At 36.1% G+C, this 23,492-nt stretch overlaps 1 protein-coding gene across 5 annotated transcripts in view; it reads left to right on the top strand.

Annotated features, from left to right (window-relative positions):
* Positions 1–23,492, top strand: part of HYDIN (HYDIN axonemal central pair apparatus protein) — a 468,388-nt gene that overhangs the window by 140,039 nt on the left and 304,857 nt on the right. For all 5 annotated transcript variants that reach the window (XR_011972958.1, XM_072636610.1, XM_072636609.1 and 2 more), the window contains exon 8: positions 20,378–20,579. Coding sequence is in view for 4 of the 5 variants with exons in the window: in XM_072636610.1 (XP_072492711.1) it covers positions 20,378–20,579 (202 nt within the window). In the remaining variant the exon portion in view is untranslated. The remainder of the gene's footprint in view (positions 1–20,377; positions 20,580–23,492) is intronic.

The raw sequence follows: 23,492 nt of genomic DNA, 5'->3' as shown, positions 1-23,492 counted from the left end.
AATGGCTTCAAGTCATGGTAGAATACTGCAGTCTCTGAAGAGTTGCAGCTAAGGATTACCCAAAGGGAATGTTCTATAATGAACATAAATAGGAGTCACACAGAATGGGAGGCCATGGATGGATTATAATCTGCATAATTGGAGGAAATGTCCATATGGCTGAGATTACAGAAGCATAGTCAATATGGCCGGTTAATTGACTTTTCAGCGTGTGGTTGTGGCTTATACCAACACATCCTATATGTTTAGAGAGACAGTAGCTTTCACAATTCAGAACACTTGTCTTAAAATAATTGCTTCTTATTGACCTATGGGGTGTCCTAAAGGACACTTGATATTGGACCCCAACGTGGTCTTCTTCTGAGGCCAGTGGAAAGGCGTTCCATCCTAAAAGTGACATTGCTTTTGTTAGTCACAGGGAATCAGGAAAGCATCCTGGTTGACATAACCTTTATCCTTTCTATTTAATATAGACCATTGTAATAGAGTTGGCATCTCTTGTCCTTAGACTTAATAATTCCACTCCCTCAAAAGTTGAAGACAATTTCCCTTTCCATCTTTTCTTATTATGTGCCATCTTTTCACCTTGCTCTTTTGAGCATATTTTGTCCAGACTTCTCCTTACCTTCTCACACCTTTGTTGCCAATTCAATCATCTTTCTCTTTTTACGCTTGCTCAGCATTTTGCAAAACTTCTCAGGTATTATTTCAACTAAAGGGCCAGATCTAGGCAGGTGATTTTCCAGCAAAGGTATCATAATGTATTGTTATTAAGTTAGTTCCTCATATAACAGCACTTATAATAGTAAAATATTCAAAACCTGTAAGCTAATTCCTTCTCTAAAGGTTAACAATTTAAAAGGACACAAAAGCACAATGTAAAATTCAGTGTGATAACATAATTTGAAGCTTTAAGATAGCATCTTTGGATTTGCATAGGTTTATTCTAAGACCCCCTTGTTTAAGAATTTATCAGACTGTTGTTTAAACCTGAATTTCATTCCTGCCTCCTCCCATATTGGGTTCTCCCCTCCCCACAGTCCCTTATACTCATTCTACAAATGAGCAGAGGACCTAGCCAATAGAGACCATTTGCTGTGAGCTCTCTCTTTTCCCCTTCTTTACCCTGCTTGTCACCGTCCTCTCTTATATCCTTCTTTACTTTATCCTTAAGACGATAAAGGAATTCTTCTCATTACCAAGGCCAATCCTTCAATTTGTAACCTTGATCTCATCCCCTTCCATTTTCTCAAATATATCCTATTTCCTGAACAATTATTCACCTCCCCTCTCTAATCTTCTCCCTCTTTCTATTTACCACTTCATTCCCTGCTTCCTACAAAACACCCCCAAGGTACTCCCTTCGAAAGAAACAAACCTTATCTTGACTATTCCGTTACCTTAGGCTTTAGAATTATATCTCTTTTTCACAGCCTAGAAAAAACCATTTACTCTCCTTGCCTCCACTTCCTTTCCTTTCGCTCTTTTTTTTGTTCGTAAGTTGCAAATTATTTTTATGGTTGGTAAAATATAATATAAAATTAAAAGATGTGCAGACTTCAACACAGCCGCAAGAGCACAATACTGAGACAACTTCTGAACACTGCCATTAAATACCAAAGCATATATTTATTTTATGAAATTTAGTCTTTAATCTGAACTTAAATACCAAAAAAAGAGCATATCCATATACAAAGAATACAATAGGATTGCATATGAGACCATGAATCTCATGCCTGTGTATTGCTGTTGAAAAAAAGTAGGCAAAAAATTCACCAAGTTGCCATCAAAACATCCTATTTTTCTGTGCTTCCTTCCTTTTGTTCTGTCCTGTGCATTTCTTAAAAGTTTCAGTGGCCTCCCTCTTTTTCAGACTTGTTTAGCATGATGATAATAGCTTGCATTTATAGAGTGCTTTCAGGTTTACATGTGACTTTCTTTTCCACCATTCTCCAGCTGCCTGGAAGATCACTCTGACCTTGTGGTTCTCCTCATCCCATTGGCGAGTTCCTTCCATTTTGAGTAAAAGCCCAGGCCAGCGATCTTTCATTCATCTGATCTCTCTTTTTAAAAACTCTTGTCCTTGTCTCCCTTAATGCTAGAGTCTTCCACATGAGATTACCTCCAATCTGTCATGTATATATCTTGTATGTACATAGAGCTTACGTATTATCTATATTTATTACGTGGCTCTGCTATGACTCTTTTATCTTGACCATCGTGCTCTGAGCTGGGTCTTGTCCTCTTTCCCCTCTTCCCAACCTCTCAGTTTTGTCTTCCCTAATCCTGCTGGGCAGGGATTATATTAATATTTTTTTGCATCCCCAGTGCTTAGCAGTACCTGGCACAGAGTCAGCCCTTAATAAATGCTTGCTGACTGAGTGATGCGATCCTCAAAATAATCTTATGTGGTATGTGCTATTATTACCATCATTGCATAGATCAGGAAACTCAGGGTGAGAGAAGTTAAGTGTGTCACCTAGGCTCACACAACTAGCAAGTGACTGAGGTAAGATTCGATCAGGTCTTCCTGGCTCCAAGTTGATTGCTGTAGTCATTATAATACCTAGTTGCCTATAGCTCATCATTGTCATTCCCTTTCCCCCAAACCTTCCATCCCCAATTAAAAAGATAAAAAAGTCTCTTATAATAGGGAAGCAGTCAAGCAAAGAAGATTCATAAAGTACCTTGTCCAAAAAAATGGTTTTTCCTTGTGCATTTTGAGTCTATCACTTCTGTCAAAAAGGTGGGTAACATGAGCCATCATATGTTCTCTGGAGATAAGGTTGATCATTACTTTGGTCAAAGGTTTTATTTGTACCTCTATCATATAAGCTCTTTGAGGGCAGGGACTGTCTGTTTTCTCCTGATACTGCTGTCTTCACTCTGCCCCAGTTCATGTTATCCAGGTTTCTTTAAAATTGTCTCTCATCATTTCTTACAGAGTAATAATTTTCTGTTGCATCCATATACTAAAAATGATTCAGCAATGCCACCATCAGTGGGCTGCCCTTTTAGTTTCTGCTTCTTTTTTTTTTTCCTTTTAATTCCCACTTCAGGGTCAGGAAGTTGGTTTTGCTTGCTTCACTGTGCTTCACTGACATGATCTTTCCTTTTAATCCCTCCTACCAATCTTCTCCCCATGCCTGCCTTTTTCTTGTGTCAAATTAGATTTATTACCACACCAAATTCTGTGTGTGCAAATGTATGTGTGTGTCTTTCATAGTGAGATTTATCTAATGCCTACCCGCACACCTTGCCCTCTATTTGCATATTCTTCTCATACGTCCCATTTCTGAGAAATAGCATGTTCCAACCCTCTTTCTACCTTTCTACACTGATGTAAATATTCCTTTACCCTCCATTCTCTTTCTCCATATTAAACCCTCAGAAGAGAAGCAATGCACGCCTGGGTCCTCTATTATTTCATATTTAACTCCCTCCATACCCGTTGAAGTCATTAAGGTTATCGACACTTTTTCTTCTCCCCTTTTAAAATGCTAACTCTTCATTATCATACAGCTCCTCTAATTGCTCAAATGATTTATTTTTCTAGAGTTTTTTTATTCGTGCTTGCATTTCCAAGTTCCTATTCAGCTCTGTTCTTTTAATCCGAAATTCTTAGAAGCCCTTTATTATATTTTCTGTTTGATCCATTACAAGTCACTTAATCATAGTTCAAGACCTATGGTTTCTCCTTCTGAAGAGAATTAAGCTGAGTTGAACAGCTGACATCTGATGGCGATTTGTCCCTGCTGTCATGGTTAAACTAATAGCCAGGAAATACTTAACTCATTATGATATTGGTTTATCCATTCATGCAAGTATAGGCATACATTTGGATGTGTGTTTACATATATTTGTATCTATACAAACACATTCCTAAAATTTAGCATTTATATTTGTCTAGAATTACTGAACAGAATCTACACAAATAAGTCAATTGCTTCTGTCCCTGACCATATCGTGTTATATATAAATGGTAAAGTATATTAACATTTTTTTCCATTTACATGTAAAAATTTGTAATTATTTTTGAATCTTGAGTTCCAATTTTTCTTCTTTCCTCCCTCTCTCTCTCCTTCTACCTCAATGAAAAAGCAAGCAATTTGAAAGAAGTTATACATGTACAGTCATGCCAAACATATTTCCTTTTTAGTCATGTTCTGAAAGAAAACACATAACATAAAAAGAAAAGAAAAAGAAATCTAAAAAAGGATGCTTCAGTTTGTATCCAGATTCCTCAGTTCTTTTTCTGGAGGTGGACAGCATTTTTCTTCTTGAGTCCTTGAAACTGTCTTAGATCATTGTACTACAGAGAATAACCAAGTCATTCACAGTTGATCCTTGTTACAATGTTGCTGTTGCTGTGTATAATGTTCTCTATTTCTGCTCACTTCACTTTGTATCAATTCATAAAAGTTTGCAGGTTTTTCCAAAAGTATCCTGCTCATTGTTTCTTATAACTTAGAATCCATCACAATAATAAACTATGATTTGTTCAACCATTGTTAGGCATCACCTTAATTTCCAATTCTTTCCCACCACAAAAAGAACTGCTGTAAATATTTTTGTACATACAGGTCCTTTTAATTTTCTTTAATCTCTTTGGAATATAGACCTAGTAATGCTATTGCTGGGTCAAAGAGTACATATAGTTTTATAGACTTTTGAGCATAATTCCAAATTATTCTCCAGAATGAATGGATCAGTCCACAATTCTACCAACAGGGCATTAATGTTCCAGTTTTTCAACATCTTCCCCATTTTCTCTCATTTTCATTTTCTGTTATATTAGTCAATCTGATGGGTATGAGGTGGTGCCTCAGAGTAGTTTTAATCTGCATTTCTTTAATCAAGAGTGATTTAAAGCATTTTTTAATATGAGTATTGGTAGCTTTGATTTCTTCATCTGAAAACTGTCTATTTGTTTTCTTGGACCATTTATCAATTGGGGAATGATTTGTATCCTTATAAATTTGACTCCGTTTCCTACATATTTGAGAAATGAGGCCTTTGTCAGAGAAAGTCACTGTGAAAATTTCCCTAGTTTTCTGTTTTCCTTCTAATCCTGACTGAACTGATTTTGTTTGTGCAAGTCCTTTTTAATTTAACATAATCCACATTATCCATTTTACATCCCACAATGCTCTCTATCTCTAGTTTGTCATAAATTCTTCCCTTATCTATAGCCCTAACAAGTAAACTATTCTAATTACTCTTCTAATTTGCTTATGTATTATCTTTTACATCTGAATCAGGAGCCCATTTTGCCTTATCCTTAGTATACTCTATAAGATGTTGGTCTGTGCCTAGCTTCTGCCAAACTGCTTTCCAGTTTTGTCAGCAAAGTACAGTATATTTTAAGACACTTTTTAGTTGATATTTTCCTTTTCATATATCACTATATTCTCATTTATGCTTTACCTCCCCTTCCCCAAGAGCCCTCCCATATCACAAATAATATTTTTAGAGAGAAAAAATGTCAGTGCTACGGATCAATACTTTGAGAAAGTCTGAAAATGAGTAATTTATAAAATACCTGTGAACTTGCTTTCTCCATGAAGGAGTAGGTTGGGAGTCCCACTTGGTCTTTATAATTTTGTTACATTTACTTTTGATTTTTTTGGTACATCCTTTTTCTTTCTGTTTTCATTGTTGTAGTTACTGTATATATTGATTTCTTATCTTTGCTTCACTTTGCATCATTTCACATAGATCTTTCCCTACATCTCTGTATTCATCATACCCATCATTTCTTATAGACCAATAGTATTCCATCACATTTATGTATCAAAATTTGTTTAGTTATTGGCCAAATGATGAATGTCTAGTTTGTTTACAATTTTTATCTGTCACAAAAATTGCTTTTATAAATATTTTGGAGTATATGGGGATTGCTTTTGTTTTTTATTAATGGCCTCCTTGGGCTGTAAGCCCAGTAACAGAGCTTCTGGTTCCAGAGGTATGGGTATTTTAGTAACTTTATTTGCGTAAGTCCAGATTGCTTTCTAAAATGGTTATAGCATTTCACAGCTCTACCAACAATGTATTAGTGTGCTTGTTTTCTCATAGCCCCTCCAACATTAACTGTTGCCATTTTTGTCATTGTTACTGATTTGCAGAGTTTGAGATGAATCTTCTGAGATGTTTTGATTTGCATTTCTCTTATTATTGTTGACTGTGGTTGTAGTTGTGGATACTTCGCAGTTCTTTTTTTATTCTTTTTTTAAAAAAATAATTTATTTTCCTCAATTACATGTTAAAACAATATTTTTTTAGTTTTTATTTCCAAATTCTCTCTCTGTCTCTCTCTGTCTCTCTCTGTCTCTCTCTCTCCCCTTATCCTCCCTGAGATGGTAAGCGATCAGATATAGGTTATGCATGTTCAGTCATGTAAAACATTTTCATTTTAGTCATTATGTACCAGAAGGCTCAAAAAAGAATAAAAGAAAGTGAAAAATAGCATGCTGAATTCTATATTCAAACACTATTAGTTCTTTCTCTGGAAGCAGAGAGTATGCTTCACCATTAGTCCTTTGGGATCGTCTTAGATCATCGTATTTCTGAGAAGTCATTCACAGTTCTTCATCATATGATATTGCTGTTACTGTGTGTAACAGTTTTCTGGTTCTGTTCACTTTACTTTGTATCCTCATGTAAGTCTTTCCAGGTTTTTCTGAAAGCATCCTGCTTGTCATTTCTTATAGCATAATACTATTCCATAACAATCTCATACCACAGCTTGTTCAGGCATTCCCCAATTGATGCATACCTCCTTGATTTCCAATTCTTAGCCATCACAAAAGAACTACTTTGCAGTTCTTTTGAGAAAGGCTATTAGTGAAAGGCTATTAGTCATATATGTATATATATATATATATATATATATATATATATATATATATATATATATACTGTATATCTCTTGTATTATATAATACAATTATTGTATAAACCCTTATCAGCGATATTTGATTAAAAAAAAGATTTTTCCCCCTATTTGACCACTTCCCTTCTTATCCTAGGTGCATTTATGCTGCCTATACCTTTTCAGTTTCAAGCAATCAGGGTTATCTGTTTTATCTTTGCAACTGCCTCCAACCTGGTTTTGTTAAGAACACATCTCTTACCCATAGCTGTGAGAGGTACTTGATCTTTTTCTCTTCTAATTCTTTTAAATAGTGTGATCTTTTATATTAAAGGCGTGTATATTCAGAATGTATTGTTGGAGTGTAAGGTGTTGATCTAAGGCTAATTTCTGCCAGACTGCTTTCCAGTTTTCCAAGTTTTATCAAATAGGGAGTTTTCCCCTAGATAACTTATTTTTTCTATTTTATCAAACACTGAATTGTAAGTACTATTGTTTCAGAATCTCCCTTGTCTACTCTGTTCCATGGATCTCTCTATTCTTTAGTTCATACTAGAAGAACTAAGAACTAATACTGCTGCTCTAGAATATAATTTGGAGTATGGAAATACTATTTCCTCCTCAGCCTTCTTTTTATCATTTCCCTGGATATTCTAGATCTTTTATTTTTCAAATGAATTTTATTATTATTTTTAAGCTCTTTAAAATGGCCCCTTGATAATTTGATTGGTGTAGGGCATTAAAAGTATACATTAATTTTAGTAGTATTATAATTTTTATTTTATTGGCTCAGCCATTCCATGAGCACTGAATATTCCTTAAGCTATTTAGGTTGCTCCTTAATTCTTTAAGGAGCACTTCATATTGAAGCTATACAAGTCCTTTGTGTGCTTTGCGAGGTTGATCTCCAGATATTTTGTGCATTTCGTAGTTATTTGAAATGGAATTTCTCTTTTTATTATTACTTCTTGTGTTTTGTTATTATCATATAGAAATGTTGGCAGTTTTTGAGGATTTTTCCTGCAACTTTGCTGAAGCTAGAAATTGTTTCAGTATATTTGCTGATTTCTTGGAATTTTCAAAGTAAACCACCATATCATTAGCAAATAAGAATAATTTTCTCTCCTTTCACCTGTTTTTATTCTTTTAATTCCTTTCTTTTGTAACTATATCAAATAATAATGGAGAGTGGACATCCTTGCTTCACTCTTGTAATCATTAGAAAAGATTCTAGTGTATCTCTGATTGCATATGATGCTTCTTTTGATTTTAGATAGATGCTTTTTTATAATATTAAAAAAAGACCCTCCATGCCTATATTTATTATAGACGTTTTAATATAAAAGAGTATTGTACTTTTTCAAAGGCTTTTTCTGCATGTATTGAGATGATCATATAACTTTGAATGTTTGGGGTTTTAATATGATTAATTATATAGTTTTACTAATATTGAGCCATGTTTACATTCTTGGCATAAATCCTTCGATCATAATGAATGATTTCTTGGATAAAACGTTGTGATCTGTTTGATAGGATTTTGTTTAGAAATTTTGAGTTAATGTTCATTAAATATATTGGCCTATAGTTATCTTTCTGTGTTTTATTTTCCTTTCTTTTAGTTATTAGAATTATAGCTATTTCACAAAATGATCTTGGTAAGGTTTCTCAATTTTTTTCTTCCTCAGTTTTTGAAAATGTTTCCTTTCTGAATTTGGATGCTAAGACATTCGGAATATTCAAGTTTATTATTGATATTAGCCATTTTTCTATAATTCCTTTCAGTTTAATATAGTTTCCTTGATGGAAAGTAATTTTTTCCCATCCCCTTAGTTTTGTTTTGTGTGTATCTTTCTTTTTTAAATAGGTTTCTGGTAAGTAACAGATTACAGGTTTTTAAAAATTCAATCTGTCACTCTTATTCATTTTATTGGATTATTTAATCCACTTACATTTAACATTATGAGGTAAGGTTATGTTTTCATCCATCTATCTCTAAAATAGAGGGTTTTTGTAAGTTACGATTTCCTCTCTCCTCCTGTAAACGAGTTATAATTTTCCTTCAGTTACTTTACTTTAAACTTTAAAAAAAAGGTGACCTTGTTCCCACTGGCTTTCTTTCCCTCACCCCTGATTCCTTCTTCTCATTTATTACCCCTTTCCCTTTAGGGTTTTGTTTATTAGTTCTTTTCTCTTCCTTTTATCTGGCTTTATATTTCTCCCTCATTTTTTCCCCTTCTCCATTAATCAGGTAGATGACTCCTTCCTCTCCTCCCCTTCAGCTAATCTTGTTTATTAGCTTTTAAAATTTCATTTGTTGTACCTTTTTCCAAAAAGGATTTCTTTTACTCTCTTCACTGTCTACCTCCTCTTCCTGTTTACTCTAGCTTCTCATTCTCTGATTCATGTTCTTTCATCATCTGCTCTCTCTATCTGTCTGTCAGATAGTCAGATGGTATGTCAGAGACAATCTCTGTCTGTCTTTCTCTCTCTGTCTCTGTGTGTCTCTATCTGTCTCTGTCTGTCTGTCTGTCTGTCTCTCTCTCTGTCTCTCTTCTCAGTCTTCTTCATATAATCAAAGCTTCTAGGCTATCCATTCTAGGCTTTGCCCTCTAGGAGCTTTCTGACACCACTTTATAGGGCTTACCCCATGCATTCCCCTTTTCCTTTGTGTCTCACTCTCAGAATAATTCCTATTATTGTTGGTGTCAGAGAGGACACTGTTCTATTGTTCCAAGTTCCCCTCTACCAGGAAAAGTAGACTTATCAGGTACCAAATCCCCAGTCTAAGTCCCTCATTCCCCTTTACCCATAGAAGCATTAATCAGTGAAACATTGTCCTATCTCCAAAGTAAGACCTCCCTCCTTCCTTTCCTTCCCTTTTCAACCTCTCCCCTGCCCCCCAACCCCCTTACTTTTCCTTGTAGGCTTCTCTCTTCCAGAGACCACAGAGATCACTTTCCACTCATTGCAAGTTCTTTATTTGACCCCAGAGCATCACTCCCTCCTCTCTATTTCCCTGCTCCACTTTCTATTTCATTTACCCTCCCAAGTAGTCCCACAAAGGAAACATTCACCTGTGGGCAGAGTGTCACCAGGTTCTGTCCACCTCTTCACTGTTATTTCTATTAGATTCCTGCCTTCACTTCCATCTCCTCGTGTACATTTAAAAAGAAGTCTTTGGTCACTCTAATGCTGTTGCTGTCTGCTTGTATTCACTCCTCCAGCATTTCTGTTTGGAGTGTTTGTGAAGTAAATAATCTCTTTAGTTTTGGCTTTCTTTCTAAAAATGCTTTAAATTCTTCTTTCTTATTGAAAGTCCATCTTCTGTCCTGTATGATTAAGATCAGGTATTCAAGACAGGTCACCCCGGGCTGCATCCTCAGTGCCAGTGCTCTTGGGAACACTTGGTTGTACTCTCTCCTCCTTTTTTCCTGTGGGTGTGGAATGGTCTTGCATTATTCAGTGTCCTCTGCTTTTTTTTTAATGCTTTTTAAAATTTTTGGCTTGAGTACTAAAACTTAAATATATAATAAGAAAAGAAAAAGAAGCATATTATAAATTAAAATATTAAAACATACATAAAATAAGAAAAGGAAAAAACATGTCATGTGCACAGCAGAATGTGAGAGAGGATTAAAAATGTATATCAATTTTGGAAATGTAAATTTACATGTATATCAAATGTATATCAAAATGTATATTTTGATTTACATGTATATCAAATGTGTATCAAAATAAATTTCCATTTTGAGAAAGTCTATATATTAAATGCTACATGTTGTGTAAAAAGCTGTCCACATTTTCTTTGCTTCCTTGTAGGTTTTCTTTTGTTCTTTGCTGTGCACTTTTTACTGTGTTATTTTTCCTCCCTTTCCCTCCACCAGACTGCAATTAAGCATGGATATATTTATATATAAATATTGAAATATACATACATATATACATATATACACATGCATACTTATATACATACATGCATACATAAACATATACTTTCCCTAAGAGATTCTACTCCTAATCTTTGTTTTTTATGTTTGTGCAACTCTTATCCCTTCTGACTCTTCTACTTCTGCCCACTACCTTGACCTCCTATTACTTGACTTACCCCTCCAACGATCCCTGTGTTGTCCTCCCATTGTTATAAATCTAAATACCCTTCTATACTCCTCCTTTAACCTATTCCCTCACCCTCTGCTCTAAAGCTGTCTCCTTCATCCTCCCCTCCTTATCCCCTTAGTGTTTTATTTCTTTCTAAACTTAGAAATCTTTTATACACTTCTAAATGTATATGTATTGTGCCCTGTTGAACCTGTTGCCTATAAAAGTAGGTTTCTAGAACTACCAGTCCTCCTCCCCTCCTCTAATTCCTCTGTATTGGTTCTTCCTTTTGCACCTCATTTGTATAAGATAATTACTCTTTCTAGCTGTTCCTAAATAGTTTTACTGTTTGAAGTCATATCATACTCAGGTCTGCTCCAATCTTTCTTATGAACTACCCAATTACTAATAACAATCTTAGACATAACATTTTATGCACATAAAAGTAAACAGTCTGTCCTTTTTGAATCCTTTCTAATTAGTCTTTGGTGTGTACCTTATATTTCTCTTGGCTCTTGTATATCAAATCTTCTATTAAGTTCATGTTCTTATAAAATGTCCTGTCCTTTGGATTTGAAGATCTTCCTCCTGACTGGAGAACTTGTTTCTGAATTGGATTGTCAAATTTAACCACTATGTGTTTTGGAGTTTGCAACCTTGTTTTTATTTTTTTTTGCAGAAAATCTGTGAATACTTTCAGTTGGAACTTCAGGAGTTCTGTTTGCTGTTTCCTTTAATATAGGGTTAAGGATTTGTTTGTTTTCGTTTTTTGTCCTGTTGTGTTCTTTGGGAGACTATGAGCCATATGTTGTCTGTGAATCCTGTCTTTAAGTTCATTATGTTTTGTTTGCATAGGGAGTATATTTTTCCTTAATTTTTTTTCCTTCCCCCCTTCCTTCATTCCTCTCTTCCTTCCTTCCTTTATTCCTTTCTTTTCTTTCTTTCTTCACTTCTTCCTTCTTCTAGCTTGTCTTCCACTTTTGTATATCTGCATTCCCATTCTTTATTCTCTCTTTTGTTTGGTAAGGTCTGCCATTGCAGATTCCAGTTTTTCCATTCTGTTCATTATTTTTGCTGTGCAGGACTTCTCTTTAAAACCACTCAGAAACTGCATGTTGGTTCCATGTTCTTCCAGAATTCCATAGGATCTTTTGTCTCACCAAATGTTGGATCATTTTCCATCATTTTGAAATATTTATTCATATTCAAGATAGGTGGTACTAAGATACAGCTCTGGGCCTGGAGTCAAGAAGACCTGAGTTCAAATCTGACACTCACTGACTCACTTAATGGGCAAGTCACTTAACCCTCATTGCCTCAGTTTCCTTATCTGTAAAATGAGCTGGAGTTACTGAGTTTTGGAGTTTTTAAAACTTTCTTTTGTATTCTAGGTGTCCTAGATCATGGAAACAGTTGAAATTGCTTTATCTTTAGCATATAATTTCAGTTATGCAGAAGTTTGTGAGTTTGTCAGGATCAGAGAAAAATGTATCAGTAGAGTATATTTTTTATATCATGTTGACTGTCAGGAAAATTAGCAAGGGATGAAGAAACTAAGGATCAGAGAAAGCTGATTTGCCCAAGGTCACAAAATCCAATTCAACAAACAGTCAGGGTGCTAAGCCCTAGGGATACAATTAATAAAAAGAAAGATAATCCCTTACCCAAAAGCTTAAAATCAAATGGGGGTATACAACATACAAAAGGATCCAGGAAAGGAAGGGGAGAACTGGGGATAGCTGACACAGAGGCATCTTTTTCCTTGGAGTTAAAGCCAGGCAGGGCAGCACATGCAGAGTGGAGAGTAAGTTGTAAACCCAAGTATTGGTTCCAAATGCAGTATGCTTTGTCCTCATTCTGCCTTTCACCATTTTCCTTTGGCCCCATCCCTCCCTCAGTTCTTGTTGCTCTTAGGAAGTTGGAGGTACAGTGGACAGACTTCTAGACTTGCACTCAGGAAGACTTGAGTTCAAATCCAGATTTAGTCACTGGCTGTGTGACCCTGGCCAAGTCACTTAACTTCTCTCAGCCTCAGTTTCCTCAACTGTAAAATGGGAATAATAACAGCACTTACCTCCCAAGGCTGTTGTGAGGATCAAATGAGATGATATTTAAAAGTACTTATATAGCCTTTATTTATAAAGCACAATACCTGGTACATAGTGAGTACTATATAAATGCTAGCTATTATTAATTATTCTTATTCTCCCCTGTTTCACCCTTCTCATCTCATTTTCTCGGGCCCTATTATAGTACTGCAAAAAACATAAAGAATTCAAAGCAGACTAAAGCACTAATGTCAAGCCAGAGTTCCTTCTAATCTAATTATTATTAGATAACTAACTTTTCATTCATTTAATTTTAAGTGATTCCCATGATGCTCCCTTTTATATACATCTTTGGCTGTTTTCTTATTTTGCTGCCTTTCTGTGGACAGAAAAAAGGGCCATGGTTATTTGTCAGTGATTTTTGTGACTATCCAACCTGTTTTGTTACGATTTACCTTCTGAGGAAGATAGGAGCCAATGATAGTTTTGAATGAAGGGAAAGAAAAATCTTGGGTAGTGAGGGCATGGGGAACAGAGTTTAGAATGAAAAAAATTAACAGAGAGGGTAAGTGCTGAGTGCTGAATTAGGAGTAGCAGTGAGCTTAGAAATAGTTGAGAAAACGCTGGTTTATATAGTTGTAATTTAGAAAGGCATTTGTATACGCACAATTCAGTTAGTATGGTGTCCTTATGGGCTTAGGGGTGGTTTGGGGTTACTATACACATAACATTAGTTATTAGAAACTTCAGTATTTGGGCCCCTGAAAAAGTGGATAATCAGATGGCTCAGTTGCTCACTGGAAAAAGAAGAAAAGGCTCACAATTTCCAGCACTCTTTGTACTCCTGTGTTGGCAGATCAATAGATGGCTAATAGAACCTTTCAAAGAACAACACCCTAGGGCCCAAAGAACTCACAGTCCCCTGCAATAAATATTTCCAGGGTTATTTCCTGTCAGGCTGCCAAATATATTTTTTGTCTGCATTTGGCCCATGTGAAGCTAATTTGTTTAAGGGTTTCTAAGGAAGAGGAAGGCAAAGAATATTCACTGAGGTCTCAGTTGCCAAGAGACATTGCTACAAATTCAGTACGGTAAGAATCCTTGGAAACCATCCAGTCAGATGAAAGAACCTACCCTGTTATCATTAATGAGAGTGCAGAATATTTCCTCTCACACATTAACTTTTGCCTCATCTCATTGAGCACTGAAAGTACCCCAGCTTTCTTAGCCATCCATCCTAGAAAGTCCTCAGTGTGTCTGTGAGATCTGTAGCCTGCTCTAAGGTATCGGTTACCTTTGTGTTCAACTTTTGTTTGATACACATACACTGAGAGGTGCTGCACTTAATCTCCTTTGGGAAAAAAAGTTAGTTATTCCTTTCATCTCTGAAATCTTCTCTGTTAGCTTTGGTCTCTTTTAGGGGGTAGCTTTATATTCCCCTCGAGATATAGTTGATAATGTTTTCTAACCCATTAGAGGGAGTAGTTAACCCATACCCCTATTCCAATTTTAGTCACAGATTTAGGTGTGTAAAGATCCAGTATATCCATTACAGTTGATTTTCCTCTGTCTTGATCTAATACTACCAACAGCCATCTATAACCATAGCTTAGAGATCGTAATTGAATCAATAAATGCTCTACAAAAGGTTTTCTAGACCCCTACATTTTTTCTGCTGGTCACTTTCCCCTAAAAGAATAATCACATTTTGTCTAGCATATTTTAGTCACTTTAATCAAGTAGCTATCTATCAACCTGAGATAATTTAACTTGTATAAATGGGATTTTTTTTCTCAGTTTTGCTACCATATAATTGTATTATCATTTATAAACAATTGAGAATTTTAAGTCAAGATCCCTAATGAATATCAGAGCAAGAATCTTATCACCTCCCATAGATTCAAATACTACCTCTATGGAGATGACTCCCATCTTTACAAATCTTGATCTCTTTCCTGATGTGCTTCCTGTGTCTCCAGTTACTTGCCAGACCCAAGATGTCAAGCATGTGCCAGCACCATGGAACACTCCCCAAGGTGGCCAGAACCAAATTAGAATGTAATAGGGAAATAGGTGATAAAAATAATGAAAATACAATAAAGCATAAATAATGTTAATTTGTAATTTTCTAAGTCAATATGTTACCCGCAGGGATCCTTACATACAGTTTAGTTTTAGTGGCCCTAGTTTTTATTTAAATTTTATATCATTGTACCAGACATCTTCATCATCATGTCCTATAGGGACATCAAAGTCATCATGTCCCAAAACATCGTTCCTTCTGTTCCCCTCCTTCACCAGCTTTCTCATTTCTGTCAAGGACACAGTCATTCCTCTGTCATCTAGATTTAGAGTCTTGAAGTCATCCTTGAATCTTCATTCTCAGTCACTTCCCTTACCTAATTATTTGCCAAGTCTGACTGATTCTACTTCTTTTCTCTACTCCATAACATCTTGCAGGTTTTCATCACTTTTTTGCCTGAACCATTACAGTAGTCCTCTATTTGGTCTTCTTGCATCTAGTACCTACCGTCTCCTGTTCATCCATCTTCCACACAAGCTGGCAAATTGACATCCCTAATGCTCAGCTCTAATCATGCCACTCCTCTGCTGAAGAGGCTTCAGGGGTGCCCTTCTGCCTTTAGGATACTTTATACCCACTCCCTCTATGTATGTCCCTTTTATATTTCATAACAAATATACAATTCTCAAGATTAACTAGTATCATCTTGCCTTATAGGAATGTAAACAGTTTGCCCATATTGAGTAACAAGTTTTTCTTTTCCCCTGTTTACCTTTTTATGCCTTTCTTCAGACCTGTGTTTGAAGATCAAATTTTCTATTGCACTCTGGCCTTTTTATCAGGAAGGTCTGGAAATCCCTTATTTCATTGAATGAAAATTCTCCTTGTGTGAAATATTATGCTCAACTTTGCTGGGTAATTGATCCTTCGTTGTAGTCCCAGCTCCTTTGCCTTATGGAATATCATATTCCAATTCCTTCGATCTTTAAATGTAGAAGCTGCACGATCCTGTGTGATCCTGGCTGTTGCTTCTCAATATTTGAATGGTTTCTTTCTGGCTGCCTATAGTATTTTTTCCTTCCCTTGATAGTTCTGGAATTTGGCAACAATATTCCTTGGTGTTTTTAGTTTGGGATCCCTTTTGGGAGGTGAATGGTGAATTCTTTTGATAACAATTTCACCCTCTGGATCTCGGACTTCTGGGCAGTTTTCCTTGATGATTTCTTGGAAGATATTGTCTAGGCTCTTTGTTTCATCATGACTTTCTGGTAGACCAATAATTCTTAGATTTTCTCTTCTGGATCTATTTTCCAGGTCATTTGTTTTTCCAATTAGATACTTTACATTTTCTTCTATCTTTTCATTCTTTAGATTTTGTTTGACTGATTCTTGATGTCTCATAGAGTCATTAGCTTCTACTTGCCCAATTCTAATTTTTATCAAACTGTTTTCTTCAGTTAACTTTTCTCCTTTTCCATCTGTCCAATTATTCCTTTTAGACAATTATTTTCTCCAGTTAGTTTTTGTACTTCCTTTTCCATTTGTCCAATTTTTCTTTTAAAGGAACTGTTCTCTTCAGTGAATATTTTTCATACTTTTAAAATCATTGGCCAATTTTTCTTCTATTTCTCTTATTTGCCTTTTAAAGTCCTTCTTCAGCTCTTCTAAAAATGCTCTTTGTGCTTGTGATCAGTTCATAGTTCCTTCTGAAGTTTCAAATGGGAGTACAGTCTCAATGCTGACCTCTTTGGTATTTGTGTTTTGGTCGTTGTCCCCATAGAAAGATTCTGTGGTCTTTTCTTTCCTGCTTTGCTTCTTACTCATGATGATGAGGCTTTGTGTGTTGTGGACTCTGGTTCTTTCAGCTAGAAACTAAAGAACCTGGTGCTGAGCTGGCTGGTGTGAGAAAGTAGAGGCCAGGTGAAGTCTTTCTGTGTTTCTCCAGAATTACCCTGGAGCTAGCTTGTTAAGTGTGTGGGAGGGGTGGTCTGACCAGGGGAGGTCTCCTCAGCTGAGATAGAGCAGAGGCAAGCTCAATGGTTGGTGATCCCGACTGCCCTAGTGTCTTCCCGTTTCCTCTAGGGTGCTGAGGCACACTTGGGGTCCTGGTGTTGGTGGTTGCAAGGCCCCACCCCCCTGGGGCTCAGTATCTCCTCCCGGTTCACTGAGGTGGGGCTGGAACAGCTCTGGTCCTGCACTGTTCCCTTTATGCCACAGCAGAAAGGAATCCACCTTTGTGATTTTACTAGCCTCATGGGCTACGAGACTGTTTCCCTTTCTGCTGATCCCACTGATCCAAGATTTTTCTGGGGAAGTACTTTATGGTTCTTTCAAGGTCCACAAGGAGAGGGGCAGAGAGCATTTACTGATCACTCCATCATTTTGGCTCCTGAAAGTTCTAGTAGGTGACTTACAGACATTTAATCTGCTGGCTGATAGTCTCAGGAGCAGCTGCTGCAGATACCTGGGGATCCAGGGCTATCACTCACTTGGTTCTGCTAAACTCCTGTCCTGGGCTGTTATTCTTGAGTCCTCAGTGCTGTGGCTGCCTCAGACCACCCCAGGGTTTCCTGCTCAGCCCTGCCAAGGTGGGCACACGCTGCACTGTGCACTGTGTGCTCCTCCAAACCTGCAGAATAGAACCTTCCCATCAACCTTCCAGTTTGTCCTGGGCTGTGAATCTGCCAGTTTGTCTCCTATTGGATTCTGCCCCCTCCAGAATTTGCTCAGATTCTCTTTTTAGAGGTATCTGAAGGAGTGTGTTTAAGAGCTTAGGTGAGTAGTTGCTCTCACTCCACCATCTTCTGCCTTTAGGATAAAAAGAATAATTTCTCTACCTGGCATTTGGAGATCTTCACAGTATGGCTCTGGTCTCTCTTCTCAAGCTGATGATATATTACTCCCCCTCCTACAGATTTGTATTTCAGCCAGACTGGTTTACTTACTGCCCAAACACAGGACATACCATCCCTGTCTGTGCCTTTAAAAATTTTTCCCCAAACTTATAACACCAAGAACAAGCATTTCTACATACATAGAATATGTATACAGGTTTTAAAAAGGTTCTTAAATTTTAAAAAATTACAGTGCAATATTCTTATTACATTTGCATGCTATAATTTGTTCAGCAATCTCCCAAACAATGGGCACCCCCTCCCTAGTTTCTAGTTTTCTTTTTAACCCTCTGTTTAGGATAAGAAAGTGTATTTTGTTTGTGGCTGTTCATGCCTGGTATTATCCTCCCTATTACTAATCCCACATCCTATTCCCCACCTGTTTCTCTGATAAGTTTGATGTATTTCTCCATCAAACACTGTGTGTGTGTTTTGTATGTATTGTGTATATGCATTCAGCTTCACTTTGTCTAGGTCAGGAAAGAAAGTGAGGTTCATCTGATGCTCCCTTCCTACATATTTCAAGGCTCTCCTCATCCACCAACGTCTACCTCCTTGTTCCTACTTTCTACACTCATGTATTCCTTTTACCTACACTCTCTTTGGAACAGAAGCAAATTCACCCCCAGATCCTCTGTTGTTGTTTTTTAGCTTCCTCAATACACTTTGAAGACTAAGATTTTGAAAGGATACTTATTTCTTCTTTCCCATTAGAATGTTAGCACATCATCATATATCTCCTCTTGATTGCTCATATAAGTTTACCTTTCTAGGTTTTTCTTGACTCTTATGCTTACATTTCAAAGTTCTTACTGAATTTTTCTTTTCAGGAATGCTTGAAAATCATCTATTCTATTTAAGATCCAGTTTGGCAGAGTTTTCTTGGTTGCAAACCTCCATTTTTTGCCTTTTGGAATATTATATTGCAGGTTCTCTTCTCATTTATGGTAGCAGCTTTCTGCTCTCATGGTTCCTTGGTCCTTGAATTGTTTCTTTCTGGCTGTTTGTTTATTTTTCTTCTTTGATGTGGAAGTTGTGGATATTGGCTGTTGCATTACTGAGACTTTTCCTTTTGGATTTCTTTTGAAAGTTGTTGCTGGATTTCCCCACCCTGCTCCACCCCACATCCAATTTTCATTTCTCCTGTGGTTCTCATAAATCTGTGCAGACTTAATTTATTATTTCTTGAAATATAGTATCCAGGCTCTTAAAAAGTGATGGTTCTCATAATGTCTGCTGTCTTCCAGATCATTTGATTTTCATATCAGATATCTTATTTTCTTCTGTTCTTTTCTACTCTTGATTTTGTTCTAATATTTCTTGCCATGACAGAGTCATCGATATCTATTTGGCTTATGTTTAATTTTGAGTCTTTTGGTGATGTTTGTAATTTTCTATTATAATATATTTTTTATTTATAAATTTTTCTTCTAGAGGTTTTAATTTATTTTTTCAATCTCTTGCCTCACATGTTCTAGGTATTTATGTGGTCCTTGTGGAAAATCCATTTTATCCTTTGAGACTTAGGCTGCAATTGTATGGAGTAACTTCAGCTTTTAGGTTGAATTTTTGAATACCTCTAGATCTTCAAAATATATACTACTCAGGGGCATTTTTGATTGACTTATCTTTCCAACTTTATTTTCTGAATGGGGGCTTTGTGCCAGAGTAAACTTCCATGCTTTTGGGTGGGAGATTGACCTTGCTTACTCTAAGCTGGGGTCATAGGATCTTAGCTGGCCTCTTGGTCTTTGAGCTTCATAGTGCTGGAGGACTTCAAGGGCCTTTATGGGGTCTCAGGTCAGGGCCAGGGACCTTGAAATGTGACATGCTGGTTGCTTGTACTCCTGAGGCTTCCAACTATGGATTTCCCCTATGGATTTACAATCACCTTGGTGATTTCTGACCATCCTGAGGCTCTCTTGGGGGAGCCTTTTGGTTTTCCAGGCTGCATGAGTCTTTGGACTGGTGCTAGTCATGCTAGGAGACTGCCAGCTAGTTTGCCTGCAATGGCTTTGTTGGCAATATTTATTTTCCTATTGTTTCTGCAGTTCTCAGGTAGAAGTCACTTGCTGTAATTACTCGTTAGATGTTTCGATCACTCTTCAGCCTGATGGTGATTACATGTATTTGCTGAAATGGGCTTGTGGGAGTTGGGCATTCTGCTTCTATCCAGTCAAGCATCTTGGCTAGAAGTCTCCCTAAGGTATTGTCCAGGATGTTCTTCCTCTTCTGCCTTATGTAAACTCTTACTCCCTCCAAGTCTCAGCTCAAATGCCAACTTCTTCAAGAGACCTTTATTGATTCTCCTAGTTATTAACCCCATCCCCAATAATTTTACATTTATTTTGTGTATATCTTGTTTTTCAGGATTTGTCTATACATGTGCTACTTGATTGATAAATTAAAAACCAATTCATGCATATCTTTTGCTTTCTTCTAGGGGAAAAGGTTTGTGTGAGCTTGTATGGAGCTGGTGCAGATATGAATATTAGACTGGACAAGAATTCTTTGACCATTGAGAAGACCTATATATCTCTGTCCAATCAGAGAAATATAATCATTCATAACCGAAGTAATATCATTGCACATTTCCAGTGGAAAGTATATGCTACCCAAGAAGAGGAAGATAAAGAAAAAGCTAGGTTTGTAAGAAAAGTACATTTCAATACTAATATGAGGGAATTGGTCATTTTTGACAATTAATTTACATTTCTTATTCATGAATAGTAAGTTTAGAACCAATTCATCCAAAGTAGACATTTTAGAGTAGTTGCTATTTGGCTCAAGGAAAGTTTCTTTTTCATTCCAACAGCTCTCTTCCAAGTACTGGGAAGTCATGACTTCTTGTTGATGAAGTCATGCTGACACTTTGTAATCACCAATTCCATTTCTTTAAGAATTTCCTCTTGAATATTTGTAGGAATTGAAGTCAAGCTCACTAACCTATTGTTTGGAGAATCCATTCTCTTCCTTTATTTGTCTCTTATGGTTCAGTAGCACCTCTCCCATTTTCCAAGATCTCTCAATGCTACTAACTATGGCCCAGTAATTACAAGTCCTTGTTCTCTCAGTAACCTTGGGTCTAGTTCATTGGGACCACTTGAACTCATTGAGGGTTCTCTTACTATCTCTTATCCTTCTTATCAACATAAGTAAATTATCTTGGATATCAACTTGCTATTAGTCATTATTGTTCAGTACTGAGATTATTTTACTTGGAAGAAGAAAAAGAAACAAAGCCAAATTGATCATTGAGATAACTAAGTAGTCTGCTGTAATTGTTCCACTCACCCTAAGTTGTTCCTTCTTTGAGCCTGCTCTTTTCTCTGAGATAGTTAAAAACTATTTCCCCTCCCTTTTAATTCTATACTTTTCTTGTGAACAATTGTCATTTTGAGCTTTAGCACAGAAAATGTTATTCTTCTGCCATTTTTTTGATTTTCATCCTCTATTGCCTGTTCTTACTTACATCCTTAGTAGCTGTCTTTTTAAAATACCAGTTGACTGGTAAGTTTCATGTGCATCTCTAAAAATCTCCTTTTCCTCCTTATTAAAGTTGTTTTGGAATTTCATCCTGTGAGCGTCCTCTCTTTCCTTGGTTAGCTCCTTCACACTGTTTTAGAAAGTATGATTCTACCTGTCCTTGTTCGGATTCCTTTGAAATCTGCTCTCTCAAAGTCTGGGGTTCACAGCATACTATGCCTGTGCTAAATAAGTGATATCTGTGTAATGCATTTAGGATCATAGCTATTAGAAGCAAAGTTTCATCATATAAATTGTGCTGTTTTCAGTAAGAGTGGTCTCTCATGCTGACATAATTTCTTTGCTTCCAATTTAGTGGAATTCTTCTCTATCCTGAATTCCAAGATAAATTATACCTTATTTTTAAGTTCCTCACAATTTCCACCACAGTATCTAGCTTCTTCCTATTGGTCAGAATCAGATACAGAACAGAATTTCCTTTTTTTGGTTGCTTCACTTTTTGAAGTATGAAATAATCACTGACAGGTTAAGAAATTATTAGCAGTTCTGCCTTTGGAGGTGATAGCAGTCCAACAGATGTCTGCATAACTGAAGTTCTTCATCATTACTGTGCATTTATATATCTTCTTTTATTTCTTTTTCTGCCCAAGTGGTCTGTAGTATACTACAATAATAGTATCATTTTGACTTCTGTTTGCCTCTATTGATTTTCACTCAAGTACTCTCCCTGCTTTGGGATTCTGATACCTGGATTTCTTCACATGACTATAACTTCTCAATAAATAAGACTACCCCAACCCTCCTTCACTTTTGTTTTTTTTTTTTTACCTGTACTCATTTGGAGTATATTCTAGTCATGATTCTCATATCATTAATTCTATGTAATACCTGTGAAGTTAAATCTGCTTTATTTTGTACATTTTTGTATTGACAACCAAGAATATACATTTTATACTGGGTTCTTTATTGGATTTATTTCATGTGAAATTTTAGGTGTCTGTTGCTACTTTTTCATGCACAGGCTATTTTTTTCTCTGACCCTGGTATAGTCTTATATGCACTTTAGATTTTGGGAGAACAGATTTGAAAGGAATTAGAACAAAGATAGGTAGGGTTGTATGACCTGAGACATTATAGAGGGCATGAGTCCAGGAAGGATGAGAAGTTGACAAGTATTCTGTTATCTAGGTCAGCAGATATTACATTGGTAGTTTTCCTCCCTCCCTACCCCCCTTTTCAGTTTAAGTCTGTTTTGATTTTGTGCAGTTTCAATGAGAGTAGTCTCTCATTGAAAAGAAAAATATATTCTTAGCCTCTATTGAGAAAATTCCATTCATGTTCAGGAGCCTGTCATTCCTATAGTTTAAGCTGTGTTCCAGACATCCATATGTCATTTTCAGATACAATCTGCTTAAGTTGTTTGCTTCCCAAATCCGCCTTTCTCTTGAACCTAACAAGTTTTAATAGATAGATATATTTCAGTATACAAAGAACAAGAAAGTAGATTATATAAGAAACTGTAAACTTCAGTTATATGCTTTTAAAAGGAAATATATATTTATATGTGATATATACTACATATAAAACATTTAACAAAGCAGTAACAATTTGCTCTATTTGTGTCCCTTTCTGTACTTTTTATTGTCTTCTGTGCATTTAAAACGTGCAGTTAAAATTTGTGCTTTTGTTGCATATTTATCACTGCTCACTAAACCACCTCCCCTGAATTAAAACTTCCTCTTGTAATAAATATGTCAAACAAAAAAAATGAACATGTTGGGCATGTCTGAGAATGCATCATTATATCCCTTTGGTGCACTGACTTTCTATTTTATTAGTCTGAATTTTTTATGTTTTTTGTAAATATTGGTCCATTTCATTTGACTTACCAGTTTTGTTGATCTGTAATTGAGTAAAATAATATCTAACAATTTCCTTTACAGTTGTTTGGGGAATTTTGGTAATTTGTTTTCCTTTCTTCTTAAAAATATCAAATTGTTTTGTTTTATTAATATTCTTTATAAAAAAAAGAATTCCTAGTTTCAGTCACCAATTCATTGTTTTTGTTTATC

Source organism: Notamacropus eugenii, chromosome 1 (genome assembly GCF_028372415.1).
Source record: "Notamacropus eugenii isolate mMacEug1 chromosome 1, mMacEug1.pri_v2, whole genome shotgun sequence".
Lineage (NCBI taxonomy): Eukaryota > Metazoa > Chordata > Mammalia > Diprotodontia > Macropodidae > Notamacropus > Notamacropus eugenii.
Note: the sequence above shows the minus strand (reverse complement) of the source record. Positions and strands in the feature narration are given on the sequence as shown.